General features: G+C 48.3%; 1 protein-coding gene across 1 annotated transcript; it reads right to left on the reverse strand.

Moving 5' to 3' along the window:
• Positions 1–3,225: 3,225 nt before the first annotated feature.
• LOC142859184 (uncharacterized) lies at positions 3,226–12,154 on the reverse strand. The gene is given in 4 exon segments (XM_075989550.1): positions 3,226–5,766; positions 9,548–9,674; positions 12,027–12,136; positions 12,139–12,154. Coding segments are annotated over 4 exon segments (2,190 nt in total). The 3' UTR covers positions 3,226–3,829.
• Between the last annotated feature and the right edge of the window lie 2,718 nt (positions 12,155–14,872).

Raw genomic sequence — 14,872 nt, forward strand, 5'->3', positions numbered from 1 at the left:
GCAGCATGGACTCTTGGGACTGAACTCAGGCCATCAGGTTTGCACAGCTGCACAGCTGGTGTTTTACCTGCTGAGCCCTCTCACCAGCCCCCTCAACCTTTGATTAATTCTTCTTCTTCTTCTTCTTCTTCTTCTTCTTCTTCTTCTTCTTCTTCTTCTTCTTCTTCTTCTTCTTCTTCTTCTTCTTCTTCTTCTTCTTTCCCCTCCTCTTCCTCTTCCTCCTCTTTCTTTTCTTTTTTCTTTTTCTTTTTAGTGTTTGGATACAGGGCTTCTTTGTGTAGCCATGGCTATCTTGGAACTTCCTCTGCAAATCAGGCTAAATTTGAACTCAACAGAGATCTGAGCCCAATTTAGTGTTTAAATTTTTGGATACTGTAATGTTTAGCTCTGCAGTTTCCATTACAAGATACTAACCTCCCATTCATTGCAACCTGCCTAACACCAGCAGAAATCAAGGAGTTTTTTCTTTAAAGACTTACTTTTCATGCAGTGCCTTCAGAGGCCAGAAGACAACATAAGATACTGGAACTGGACTTACAGGCAGTTGTGAGCCACCATGTGGGTGCTGGGAACCCAACCTATGTCCTCTGCAAGAGCAGTCAGAGCTCTTAACCAGTAAGTCATCTCTCCAGTCTCAAGAATTTTCTTTGAGATGTTGGCATTGAACCCAGGACATTTTAAGTGTTAGACATGTGCTCTACCACTGAGCCACGCTCCCGATCCCTCACTGGGGGATTCTAGGCAAGGGCTCTACCACTGAGCCCTGTCCCCTCCTCAAGAATGCATTCCTAAACTTGTAAGTTTTGTCTATAAATACAAACAAATCCAGTGGACCGGTCATGGTGGATCACGCTTCTGATCCCAGCATTCAGAGGCAGAGGCAAGTGAGTCTGTGACTTGAAGTCAGCCTCGGATACATAGCAAGTTCCAGGACAGAAGACGGTACAGTCACACCGGATCCCACAAACAAAACATCCCCAGTGAGATCAGTGGTACATAGATCCCTCTCCAGAAATCACTCCTGCAGTAAGACAAGCTCTCATACTCTGGCATGATGCAAACAGCTCAAAGAGGAATGAGCTTTAAAAAAAATATTGGCAAACAAATAAACAATAACATTAAAATGTGTTGAGCAAAGAGCCTCAGGAAGCACTCTGAGAGGGAGGCCCCTGGGTGAGCCACTGAAAACACTGAGCTGCTCCCCACATGAATATGCTCACAAATATGGACAAGATCCAGAAGAATACAGGAAACAAAGCTGCTGTCCTCTGAGTCCTTTGCCCCAGGAATCTGAGGCGGGAAAATAATGTGTGCAGGCCATGGGTTTGAACATAACACCTTGCCCTGGGCCCTACAGGCTGGAAGCAGGCACCCTTGTCCTAGGTTAATAAACTAGTTACCCTGCAGCCATCACCTCCTTAACTAGGGTGTAGCCAATAACGTCACCAACCCCCTTTGTTTTCTGAGACAGTCTTTACTCTGACCTGTAGTTGTACACCCTCCTGACTGACCGCTCCAGTGCTTGGCTTTCAAGTGTGGACCCCCACAGCTGGCCCTTCTTTTCCCTTCTTTATTTTTATTTAGTTATTTTTGTAGGGTCTTTTTTTAAGATTTATTTATTTATTATATATACAGTGTTCTGTCTGCATATATTTCTGCACGTCAGAAGAGGGCATCAGATGTCATTATAGACGATTGTGAGCCACCATGTGGTTGCTGGGAATTGAGCTCAGGACCTCAAGAAGAGCAGCCAGTGCTCTTAACCTCTGGGCCATCTCTCCAGTCCTGATAGGGTCTTGTGTAGCCCAGGTTAGTCTCAAACTCTGCTTCTTACCTGAGGGCAACTTTCAGCTTCTGATCCTCCTGCCTCTCCTAGACAAGTTGCAATAGGGATTGGGAAATAAAAAATGAAGACTCCTAAAATCTGCTTGCCGTGGCTTGAATGTGTACGTGTACTAATTAGTTTGTCAGTTTGACACAAACTAAGGTCATGTGGGGAAAGGAAACATCAATTAAGAAAACACCGCCACCAGATCAGCCTGTAGGCAAGTCTGTGGGACATTTTCTTCATTAAAGATTGACGTCAGAGGCCCAGCTCACTTTGGTGGTGCCCCCTCCCCGGGCAGATGGCCCTGGGCTGTATAAGAAAGTAGGCTGGACCAGGCAATAGTGCTGCACGCCTCTAATCCCAGCATTCGGGAGGCAGAGGAAGTCAGGCCTCTGGGTTTGAAGCCAATCTGTGAGTTCCAGGACAGCCAGAGCTACACAGAAACTCTGTTTCAAGGGAAAAAGAAAAAGAAAGAAAGAGCAAAAAGGAAAAAAGTAGACGGATTGAGCCATGGGGAGTAGGCCAGTAAGCACTGTTTCCTCATGCCCTCTGTTTCAGTTCCTGCCTCTAGGTTCCACTCTGACTTCCCTCAGGGATGGACCGTAACATGGAAGAGTAAAATAAGCCCTTCCTCCCCAAGGTGCTTTGTAGAGATGATGTTGATCACAGCCATTAGAAGCAAATTCGATCAGCACTGAGATTTAAGAGGCAAGACGTGGAGCAGTGACCATCAGGAAGGCACTGCCTCACAATGGAGCTCAGGTTGTCACTGTGGGATCCTGCATTCTCCCTGTGTCTTCAAGGTTTTAGATTTACTTACGTGAATGAATGCTTGCATGTATATGCATCGTGTGTGTGTGTGTGTGTGTGTGTGTGTGTGTGTGTGTGTGTTGCCCTTAGAGATCAAAAGAGGGCATTGGATTCCCTGGAACTGTTGTTAACAGCTGTCATGAGCCACGATATGAATGACACCAACTCCAGCCGCCCCTAGATCATTCCTGCACACTTCCTTTTATCGGATGACAGTCAGACCCAGCTTGACCCTTGACCTTTACAGCCTATGAAGCTGTAAGAAATCACAGTCCTTTATACATGATACAACTTGGAGAATCTGTGGGAGCGGTGCAAATCAGAAGCTCAGAAGTGGACAGAAGCTCAGCAAGAGGGCGAAGGGGGGACGGTCTGACCAAGACGAGGGAGAAAGGAGGAGAAGCAGCTAATGAACCATTCACGTTTACTAAGAGCCTTTTTGTCAATAGTAAATACTTTGGAAAAACATCTGCAGTGTTGGTTACCGTAAAAACCCTTCCCCAATGAACTCAGGGCCCAAAATTCCAACAGAATGTGTTTCAGTTCAGGTTATTAGTCTGATAAATACAGGATTTTTTTTTAAAAAAAAAAAAAACCCTTGTTTTAGTCTACAAAGTACAAATCCTAAAACTCCTAAGTACAGAGCTGCTATGTTGTCCAAAGCACCATGGCTAGATGGGGTGGGCCACACACTAGAGATGTGTGGAAGCCCCATGCCTTCTGGAAGATGATTTGAGGCTCCTCATAGGATTACTGAGGACTATGAAGCAGTATGAATGCAGGGTTGGGGACTGGCTAGCGTTTTCAAACATGGGTCTTACTATAGAGCTCCTCTCCACTTTCTTCAGGAATCATAGGGCCCTGAGTCACACACAGCTCTGCATAGCAGAATACAGAGGAGCATTTCCTATGAGGAAGTGACGCTCAGTCAACACCTGCCAATGTCCGGCTTTGGTTAAAGCCCTTCCCACAGCCTGTCTTCAGAGACCTGGATGCATGCCGAGGTTTGCCCGGCTGAGTCATAACCCGAGGGTGGCAACTCCTCTCATCTGTGATTCCTGACTTTGTAAAGAATCAATCTCTCAAACACAAGCGTATCCCCTGTGAAGTCTCCGAAGGCTCTGGGTTCTGAGGAACCTCTGACAATCAGCAGCATGGATTTCCAGGGAGATGAGATGCCTTACAAGGCTCCTACAGATTCCCTGCCGTATGGACCCGCTGGTGGTAGACCAGATGTGACCTCTGACTGAAACCCTTACAGCAGATGCTGCAGATGTAGGGCCTCTCCCCGGTGTGGACCCTCTGGTGCGTGTGGAAGTGCGAGGCCTGACTGAAGCCTTTCCCACACTGCTGGCATGTGTAGGGTTTCTCACCCGTGTGGACCCTCTGGTGAGCACTAAGTCCTGCGCTCCAGCTGAATTCCTTCCCGCACGCCTCACACTTGAACGGCTTCTCCCCAGTGTGAATGATCTGATGGACCTGGAGATTGGACCTCTGGCTGAAGGCTTTCCCACACGTGTCGCATTTGTAGGGCTTTTCGCCCGTGTGCACTCTCTGGTGAGCCTGGAGGTGTGAGGCCTGACTGAACCGTTTCGGGCATGCGTTGCACTGGAACGGCTTCTCCCCGGTGTGGACACTCTGATGGGCCTGCAGATTTGAGGCCTGACTGAAGCCTTTCCCACATGCCTCACATTTATAGGGCTTCTCTCCCGTGTGGACTCTCTGGTGATTGTGGAGGTTCAAGCTCCAGTTGAAGCGCTTCCCACACACATCACACTTGTATGGTTTTTCCCCGGTGTGAACTCTCTGGTGGGCTTGAAAGTACGAGCTCTGACTGAAGCCCTTCCCACACACGCTGCAGCGAAACGGCTTCTCTCCCGTGTGGACCCGCTGGTGGCTCTGGAAGCTGGAGGCCGAACTGAAACCTTTCCCGCACTCCTCGCACTTATAGGGCTTCTCCCCTGTGTGGACTCGCTGGTGACTGTGCAGGTTGAAGCTCAAGCTGAAGCGCTTCCCACACGCGTCACACTTGTAGGGTTTTTCCTCCGTGTGGACCCTCTGGTGGGTGTGGAGGTTCGAGCTACAGCTGAAGCCTTTGCCACAGTCTCCACATTTGTAGGGCTTCTCTCCTGTGTGGATTCTCTCATGGGCCTGGAGGTGTGACCTCTGCGTGAAGCCCTTCCCACACACCTCGCATTTGTAAGGTTTCTCTCCCGTGTGGACTCGGCAGTGGATGTTGAGGTCTGTGCTCCGGCTGAAGCCTTTCCCACAGCTGTCGCACCGGTAGGGCTTCTCGCCTGTGTGGATGGGCAGATGTGCATACAGATGCGAGCTCTGGTTAAAACTCTTCCCGCACTCAGGGCAGGTAAAGGGCTTCTCCCCCGTGTGAACTCTCTGGTGCGTCTGCAGATTTGAGCTCTGACTGAAGCCCTTGCCACACTCATGACACCAGTAGCGCTTTTTCCCTGGATGAACTTTTTGTTGAGTGGGGACACTGGAGCTATGCCTGCTGTCCTCGTGTGTCCTGTGTACCGGGGACTTCTTTCTTAAGAGGACCTGCTGATGGAGTCCCAGACTCGGGTGGCCACTGAAGGCTTCTCGCTTGCTGCACTGCTGGGCCTTTTGCTCTGTGGAAACAAGATGCGGGGTGCAGGGAGACACTGCAAAACTGATTTTACTGCAGTCGCCGCTGCTGTGGGCTTTGCCTCCTTTGTGCAGCATTTTGTTATTGCGGGGGGCCATGCAACCCAGAATGTCACCACCCAGAGGCGGCAGCCATGGCTTGGTTTTCACAAGAGGCTGTTGACAGTGTCTCGGATGGTTCTGTCTATCGCTAAGATTTGTTTCACTCCAAGAACTCTGAGCTCTCCGAGTTCTCCCAGACGGACATTGTTGGTTTTCGGTAACGCTAGAACGTTCTCCTGTGAGACTCTCAAGGCAGCTGTCATCTATGCAGGCCCAGGGCAGCTCTTCTGCTCCCCTGTAGCAGGTGTTTACCATGGCACCTGGCGCTCCAGCCAGTTTGTTGACATCATGGCTCATCGTTTGCCAGCATGGAAGCCGCCCCAGCGAGAGGCACCTTAATCCTGCTGCAAGAAGAGTCTCCATCTTGTTTGGACCCTGGCCTCCTGAAAGAACAGAGAACAGAAGGTGACGTCGAAGGGCCAAGTCCTCGTTTTTTTCTGGAAACATTAGAGACCAGCTTTGAGGGCAAACTTCCAGGAGCTCTGGGAATAAGGGTCTACAAAAAAGAGGGCATGCACTCAAGAGTGTGACATGGTGGGAAATTTGGGGCGAGCCCAAGAGCACCTTTATCCTCTGCCCCCTACCTGCCTCACACAGCCTGTGCACAGCTGTGCAGACTGATGAGGGGCAGGGGGAGTACTTTTCAGGATCTGTTTTTATTTGTGGGATGGTATGGGTTGAAGTAAGCATGGGTCCAACTCCCCCCTGAGAATGGAGGGAGCAGAGAGGACAAGGCCTGCCTGGTCCAAACCTGTCTGTGGGCCAGTGAAGACCGACCTGGTTCAGCTGACTCGGAGCCAGGATGAAAGTGTAATGGGGAGGCACAAGGAACTTTGAGGCTGAGGGAAAGAGGGAAGATATAGAGAGTGAATGGAACAGCAAAGACTCAGAAGCCGAGGTCCAGTTTGAGGACATCGCCACAAAAGCACTCATGTGTAGAAGGAGATTGGAATGACTTCATTGCACATACTCTCTTGGAAACTACTAGAAGACAGCTAAAGCATTCAGAGGGCCAGGCTCCAAAACACACCGGCTGAGTAGGGAAGGCCTTCTCTGGGGAAAAGGCAGAATGCAGGGACAGGAACTAATAGAATCGGTTTTCTTCAAACACCTGCTCTCCAGGATCGAGGAGGATGGGGTAAGGGACTCAGACATCTGAGTAGATCTCAGATGTCAACCAAAATCAGCAGGTGTCCTGATGCAATAACAAAGGTTACAACACTGTCCGACGGGTCCCCCCAAGGACACCAGACAATGACACATGAACAAGCTATCGGGATGGCAAAGGACGAAAGCGAGCTTAACAAATCCTGAAGCGGAAGCTTCGGTGATTCTGGGAGGCAACGCGGTGGCTTGCGGGAAGTGCGGGAAACAAAGTCAGGGGGAGAAAGAGTGAGAGGATCAGGGCAGGGGCCAGGAGAGCGATGTTCCTGTGAGGAACACTGAAGGCCTTCTCGAGGCAGAGGACACTGCAGCTGCACACCCAAAGCTCCTCCACGCAGCCGCTGCTCAGGGTACACTCGGGATTTGGGTGCAAGTCCACGGTGACGAGTCTGGTGGTGCTCAGACACCAGCAGAGGCGAGCGCAGAATGTGGGGTGTAAGCAGGACACAGTCGAAGCAGCTTGGAGCAGGACCTGCAGGGACTTCTGAGCAGATCAATGCAGAGTCTGAGAGAGGGGGCGTGGCCCTTCATCAAGGAAGAACATTCCAGCCAGAGAGAAGCAAGTAATGGTGACAGAGACAGAAGCAGGGGGAAAAATGGAAATTGGCAGAGCTGGAAGTGTGAGCCCTAGGAAGTTGGGGTCCCAGGCAGGCACAGTGGACCCTAGTGCTTGGGAAGCTGAAGGCAGGAGGATCACAAGTTTCTGGACAAGCCTGAGCTACATAGAAAGATCTTGAAGAAAGAAAAAAGAATTCAAGACAACTACTTGATTTTACTGAGTAAAATGTGAAGCCAGGAGTCTGAGGCAGGGAGTAGCACAATGACACTCTCTGGTTGGGGTTGTGGGGGAAGCGCCCCACACAAGAGCAGCAGTCCTGGGGCTCTGGTAGCTGCACTCATCTCTCTGGGTCAAAGATACAAGAAAGGGGTTGTGGAATCTCCCTTCACAGCTAAGGAAAGCTGCTGAGGCCAGGCATGTGTCAGGGGCGTTCTGCATGGAGGCCCAAAGGGGCCTTTGACTGGAGCTGTGAAGGTGAAGCCTGAACTTGCTGGAGACCCCAGAGTCATGGGAGAGTGGACCCAGCCCAAGAGAGAGGTGTACGGCAGTCGACAGAGCTGCAAGGAGCTGCAGATCAGAAGGGCGCTTTGGCACCAGACATGGAGATGCATTGGCGTATGCCCAGCTGGTTTTCAGTCTTGCTCTGTTCCAGTACGTCCTATGCTCCCTCCCCTTCATTTTGGAATGGTAATGACTATCCCGTGTCCTTGAGTGTTGGGAGCATGTGAGCTGCTTTTTCATTTTGACTTTACAGGGGATTACAGATAAGGGTTTGCCATGAGTCTAGAAGACGATTTGAACTATGGGTTTCCAAACAGAATTTAGACTATGATAGACTATGGGCCATCATCATAGGGACTTTTGAAGTTGAACTGAATGCAGTTTTGCATTCTGATATGGCTTCAAACCTATGGGGAGCAAGGAGTGGAAAGTGGTGGTTTAAATGAAAATGGCTCAAATAGGCCTATTGGGAATGGCACTATTAGGAGCTGTGTCCTTTGTTGGAGGAATTGGGGGTGAGATGTGGGGTTTCAAATGACCAAGCCACGCCCAGTGTCTCTCTGTTTTAATAAGGCTGCTTGTTTGTTTCCCAACTGCTCAGCCCCGAAATTAATCACACAGAAACCATATTATTTGCAATACGGTTTGGCCAATAGCCTAAGCGTATTTTTGGCTAACACATATCCTAAACTAACCCATCTCTATTAATCTGTGCATCGCCACCTGGCTCCGCTATAGGCCCAAAGCAGTTGTTTCATTAACCACTGATATTCACAGCATACAGAGGGGAATCCCACATCATCTCTCTCTTCCTGCTGCCATCGAATCTGGATGTAGAACCATCAGTTCTACATGATGATAATGGACCAAACCTCTGAGACTGTCAGTTAGCACCAATTAAATGCTTCTTTTATAGAAGTTATTATGGCCACAGTGTCTCTTCACAGTCACAGAACACTGACTAAGACATGCACACTCACCTGCAAGCACACCCACGCATACATAAAGAATGTTTTAGAAAACATTTAAAGAACAGCATCTGTGTGTAAAATGTAGCTTTAAGAAATCAAAAGGAGGGCCTGGAGAGAAAAATCAGAGCACTGACCTATAGGAGGCCATGCCTCCGCTCACCGCCAGCACAAAGAACCTGTCTGAAAACATGTGGCTACCAAGTAACTGTGCTTGGCTCCCGATTTTGTGAGTCTAGAAGTTTTCTTCTTTCTTTGTAAGCTTTTTTATGTCTTATGTGGATCCATGCCCCACGTTGAGCACCATTATGTAAATGGAGACTGCTTGTTCATTTCCCATTCTCCCAGACCCGAATAATCACACAGAAACTATATTAATTACAACACTGCTTAGCCAATGGCTCAGCAGTATTTCTAGATAGCTTTTATATCTTAAATTAACCCACTTCTATTATTTTATGTATTGCCATGAGGCTCATGGTTGTTACCTCTTGCTTCTTGGGCAGCTGCATGGATCTCCCTGCCTCTGCCTACTCTCTCTCTCTCTCTCTCTCTCTCTCTCTCTCTCTCCATATATATATATATATATATATATATATATATATATATATATCCATTCAGATTTCCCGCCTGACTTTACTCTGCTAAGCCATTGGCCAAAGCAGCTTTATTCATCAACCAATAAAAGCAACACATATACAGAAGGACTTCCCACATCACTGGCTGCTCTTCCAGAGGACTCAGGTTGGGCTTGCAGCACCCGTATGATAGCTTCAAACCATCTGTTTGTTACCCCAGTCCCAGGAGATGTGATATCCTCTTCTGACCTCTGCGGGCACCATGCAAACAAAACATCCAGAAATTCACAAAATAAAAAATAAATAAACCTAAGAGAAAAGCAGTGAGAGCAACTGAAGAAGACACCCATGTGAACTTGGGACACTGCCAAGGGACACAGGTCGCCATCCTCACCCACTGACAGAAGGTTCCTGAAGTTCTCCAGCATCACATCATGGTACAGCTTCCTCTGGGCAGCGTCCAGCAGCCCCAGCTCCTCCTCGCTGAAGACCACAGCCACGTCCCTGAACGTCACTGCCTCCTGTGACAGCAAACACGTACCACCTCAGTTTCATACCCAGCGCCACTAGGACCTGAGCTATGTAAGGGGCCTGATCACTCCTTTCCATGGCTACCGAGAGGCTGGGGGCAAAAGAGAAAAACACTAGCACAGGGAACATCGGTGCCTTTGTGTAGCGGGGTCACTGTTAAAGCGGATGCCACAGACTTCCGAGTTAGAGAGCGCAAACCCACGTCAGGAATAATGTGCTGAGTCTGTGCTGGAAACAGCTGGCAATGCCCGGCTCCTCCTGGGCAGTAAGGCTCTGGTGTACTTTCATCCCCTAAATTCAAAATGTCCTGGAACCCATTTCATGAGTGATGACATCATTTTAAAGTGTTTCACGCTGGCAGAACATTATAGAGTTCTGATTCCGAATTCTTTATTTGGAAAGTCTATGCAAGTGTTTCCAAATCCAAAATTCTACATATGAAATGTTTCTGTGTCCTGGAGTATATGACAGATGGCACTAAAGTCTGAATCATTCGTGATGTCCTTAGTCCTGTCAATCTAACAGGCTTCTGGAACAGACAGAAGCTCTGTTCTGTGTTCTCAGGAACATGCCTCTGCCAACAGCAGCTGCGTTCAGGATCACAGATGCAAGCACGGGCTCTGCAAACTGTAAGGGCCTCAGTTCATGCTCCAAGGCTCCGTGCATCCCTGGCCTGATGAGCCTGGGAAACTGACTTCTCAGTGCCTCAGTTTCCCCATCTGCGGAGACCACAGAAGGGGCCTAGGACCACATAAGAAACTCACGAAGCAGCCAATATATGTCCAGCAACACCACCATCATTCTCTGTATTATGCCATTCATGGCCACATAGTGTTCCACAAAGGCTGCATTACATACATATAAATTTTAAAGGACACCACCCATACAAATACAATAACTGTAAATTTTTAATTAAGTGAAAGTTTCAGAAAACTGCTATTTTTAATCATTTACCAAAGTACCCAAGTTTTTTTTTTTTTTAATTGTCCTGGTTATGCCAGAACACAAAGAATGAGGGATACTTATTGTCTGCAAATTAACTGGAAAAGCTGCACTGCTTTTAGCAAAATAAATGCATTTACTCCTTGGAACTGACTGTAAGTAGCTGGAGAAGTTGGCTGAACACCATGTAAAATACACTCCTTTGCATTATAATTCCTGTTTAAATGAACTGAAACATGCCGCAGCCTACTAGTGCTCAATGGGAGGTCATAAATGTACTGAGTTTCCAAGTTGCTGGTGTCGCCATCAGAACACACGACTCACGTGATCCCAGCTTGTCTGTACATGTGTCTGTGTGTCTCTCCTTTCCTCTTTCCTCCACCTCCCCAGCTGGGTCCACCTTCGAAGCTGTGTAGATGGCAGCAGCCAGATGCTCTCTGACTGTGCAGGATATGAATGCTCAGAATGCCAAATGAGGCAAATGAGCGTGACCAGTCTTCTGTGTGCACATGTGTACACAAGTATGCATACATGTATGTCTGATTATGTGCATGAGTGTGCCCACACACGTAGAACCCAGGAGACAACCTCCAGTGTCCTTCCTCAAGGGCCAGCCACCTTTTCCTGTTTTTGTTCAGGGTCTTTCAGTGGCCTGGAACTTGCCAACTAGAAGACCCTACTTCATCAAGGTACTACTTCTTTAAGAAGGCCCGACTCTTAATAGCTGTCCTCTGACATCTACATGAATGCCTTGGCATGCTCACATCCACCACCACCCACCTTGGTATTCATACACACACACACACACACACACACACACACACACAATTAGTAGTACAAAATTTAAAATGAACAAGTTTCATAAACCACACCAATATGGAGAACTCATACTTATTTGCAAAATAAAATTGCCAAACCATAGAAAATGATGTGACTTTTAAAATGTAAGTGAACTTAATTCTTTTTTTAATGTATGTGTATGTTATACGGCTATGTGTGTGTGTACATGTGTGTGCAGATGCCCTGAGATGCCGGAAGAGGACATTGGATCCCCTGGAGTTGGAGTTACCGGCACTTGTGAGTTATCAGAAGTGTGTGCACTGGGAGCCAAATACCCCCTGGAAGAACAGCTTAACTGCTGAGCCATCTCTCCAGCACTCCAGCACACTTTTTCTATTTCAAAATTTATTCTTTTACAAATTTCATGTTCACAACACACTTTGAGCACATGCCCCCCCCATTATCCTTTTTTACCACCCTCCACACACCTTTCTTCTTAGCAACACCCCCTCACACTTTCCCGCAGTTCAGTGTGGCTTGGCTAGCCCTTGCCCAGCATACAGGGGTCCTGTTTTCAATCCCTAGCCCTGATGGGAGTGCAGGAAGCCTATTCAATTTACCTTTAACTTGGTCATTGTTCTCTTCTCCCTGGGACAAGGCAGGGCTCTGGGATGCAGGCTGGAAGAGGAAGGGTTTGGAAAGAGCATTGTTAGCACAGTCAGTCCAGCGACTTCCTCAGCTTCTCCATCGGCCCCAAGCGCTATCATTCCACGTCTGTGCGCTGCAGCCTGGCTTTCCTACCTATTTCGCACTAACCTGCAGAGTAAGCTCCAGGATACCAAGCCACCCGTGCTGCACCTCACTCCCCGCAAAGGGTTAGCAAAATCCGCATTCCTATTTCCTGCAGCTTCAGGGCTGCAGCAGACACTCTTAACTTCACAAAGCTGCTCGCAACTCTGATGAAAGACGTGTCGTGAATGAGTGACCATCAAACTCACAAGGGTCTGTTCACTGTGATCAGCTATCTTAATATAATTGTTTCCATCCGGAGAAGTTAAACTGTCCCCTCCCCCGTCTCTCGTTCTAAAAGATTTAATTACTAGTAAACGTTGCTCATCTCCAAAAGCCTCCACAAAGTCTCTTCTCCCACGTGCATGAAGATAATGACCAATAAAAACCTAAAACCCTCTCTAAAGAAAAGGGAGTTTGGATCGGTGAGATGGCATAGTGGGCAGAGGTGACTGCCGCTGAGCCTGACCGCCTGAGTTCAATTCTCTGGACCCCACACGGAGGAAGGAGAGACTGGATTCTCACAAGTTGTCTTCTGACCTCCTCCATACACACAAGCTGTGGCACGGCCCCCTCTCTAAGTAAATAAATAAATAACCGCAGAAATATTGCATTTTAAAAACAGAATTGCATACCACTTAAGGCTTCAGGACGCTGGCCATCTGTCATCACAGCTCCTCTTGCCAGGCTCCCGGGGGAAGCTAGACTCTCCCGTGGGCTCTCAGCAGCTGAGATGGGTCCGGAGATCCAGGGCAGCGCCGCCTCAGGTAGAGTCCAGAGTGAGAGGACCCAGCCGCAGCCGCCCCGTTCCCTCCCAGGTCGCAGGCTCGGAGCCTGCGGGGAAGACTCCGGTAGCACGAGCACACACGATGGGCCACGGGACGATTCGGGATCTCCCTCCTTAGAACCACTGCCAGGTAGCCTCGCCTTTCATAAGCGGAAGCGACCCCCGACTGCCGCTGGCACCAGAACCACAATTCCCAGAATGCCTCAGTGGAAGTGCCTAGCTCTGACGCCTCTCTAGCACTGCATTCCCCAGAACGCTAAAGCGCCCATAAGCTTCTAGCTATTCTAGCCAGAGTGCACTCAGCAGAAATCGGTTTTCAGGAGAGTGTTCTCAGGACTGCTTTTCGTTTTGTACATTTCTGAAATGCCATTAAAGACAACTGTGGATACTTTTAAAAACTGATGTACTATATTATATTGCATTACAAGGTTTTTTGGTTTAGAGATTTTTGTTTGTTTGTTTTTCGAAACACGGTTTCTCTGTAGCTTTGGAGCCAGCCCTGGAACTCACTCTGTAGACCAGGCTGCATCAAACTTACGGACAGCCTCCTGCTCCGTGCTGTGCACCACCACCGTCTAGCTGCATTACAAAAGTTTAAAGCTTAAACTGCACAGATGTGGGAACTTGGCTCAGCAGCAGAGCCAGAGCCCCTGCTTAGAAACCCTCAGTGGAGAATGGTGTGGTCTCAACGGTAGAGCCCCTGCCTAGAATTCCCCAGTGAGGGGCTGGGGTGTGGCTCAGTGATAGAGCTCCAGAACACAGGCTGTTTTGAGTCACCTTCTTTGTTTTTTGTTTGTTTTTGAGATAGGGTTTCTCTGTGTAGCCCTGGCTGTCTGTCCTGAAACTAGCTGTGTAGACCAGGCTGCTCTAAACTCAAGAGATTCTCCCGCCTCTATCTTTCAAGTGCTGGGATTAAAGGCCACCACCGCCTGGCTTGAGTCACTGTTCCATTGCTGTAAAGAGACTCTATGACAAGGGAACTGTTAAAATAGAGAGCATTTATTTGGGGGCCTGTTTACAGTTTCAGAGGCTTAGTTCATGGAGAGCATGGCGGCATAATGGCAGCTGCCGGCAAATGGATGCTACATCCGAATCCATAGCCACGGAGGTAGAGAAGAAGACTGGGCCTGATGTGTGCTTTTGAAACCTCACAGCCCACACCCCCAGTAACACACCCCCTTCAACAAGGCCACACCTCCCAATCCTTCTAATTCTTTCAGAGTTCCACTTCCTGATGGAGCAGGCTTTCTTTTGGGCCACCAACCAGCTCCCAAATCATGACACAGAGACTTATTAATTATGAATGTTTGGTCTTACCTTATGCTTATCACACTAGCTCTTATAACTTAATATGTTTCTCTTCATCTATGCTATGCCTTGGGGATTTTACCTTTCCATCATTCTGTATGTCCTACTCCATGTCTGGCTGGCTGGCGACTGCCTAGCTGGCCCCATGCAACTCCCTCTCTTTCTTGCTTGTTCCCTCCTCTCTGGCCTCGAGCCTAGATTCCTCCTCCTACTTATTCTCCCTGCCCACCAACCCTGCCTATCCCTCTACTGCCTAGCTATAGGCCATTCAGCTTTTTATTAGACCAATCAGTGCCTTAGGCAAGCAAAGCAACATATGTCCACATAGTTAACAAATGCAGCATAAACAAATGTAACACATCTTCTTTACACAGTTAAAGTAATATTCCACAACACCTTGGTGACGAAGCACTTGAATATGGGCCTCTAGGGGTCATTCTTACTCAAACCACAACATTCCACTCCCTGGCCCCCACAGGCTTATAGGCATATCTTAAAGCATAAATGCATTTTATTCAAATTCAAAATTCCCAATCGTCTATCACATTCTCAACATTGCTTACAAGTCCAAAGTCTCCTCTG

The sequence above is a fragment of the Microtus pennsylvanicus genome, chromosome 1 (genome assembly GCF_037038515.1).
Source record: "Microtus pennsylvanicus isolate mMicPen1 chromosome 1, mMicPen1.hap1, whole genome shotgun sequence".
Lineage (NCBI taxonomy): Eukaryota > Metazoa > Chordata > Mammalia > Rodentia > Cricetidae > Microtus > Microtus pennsylvanicus.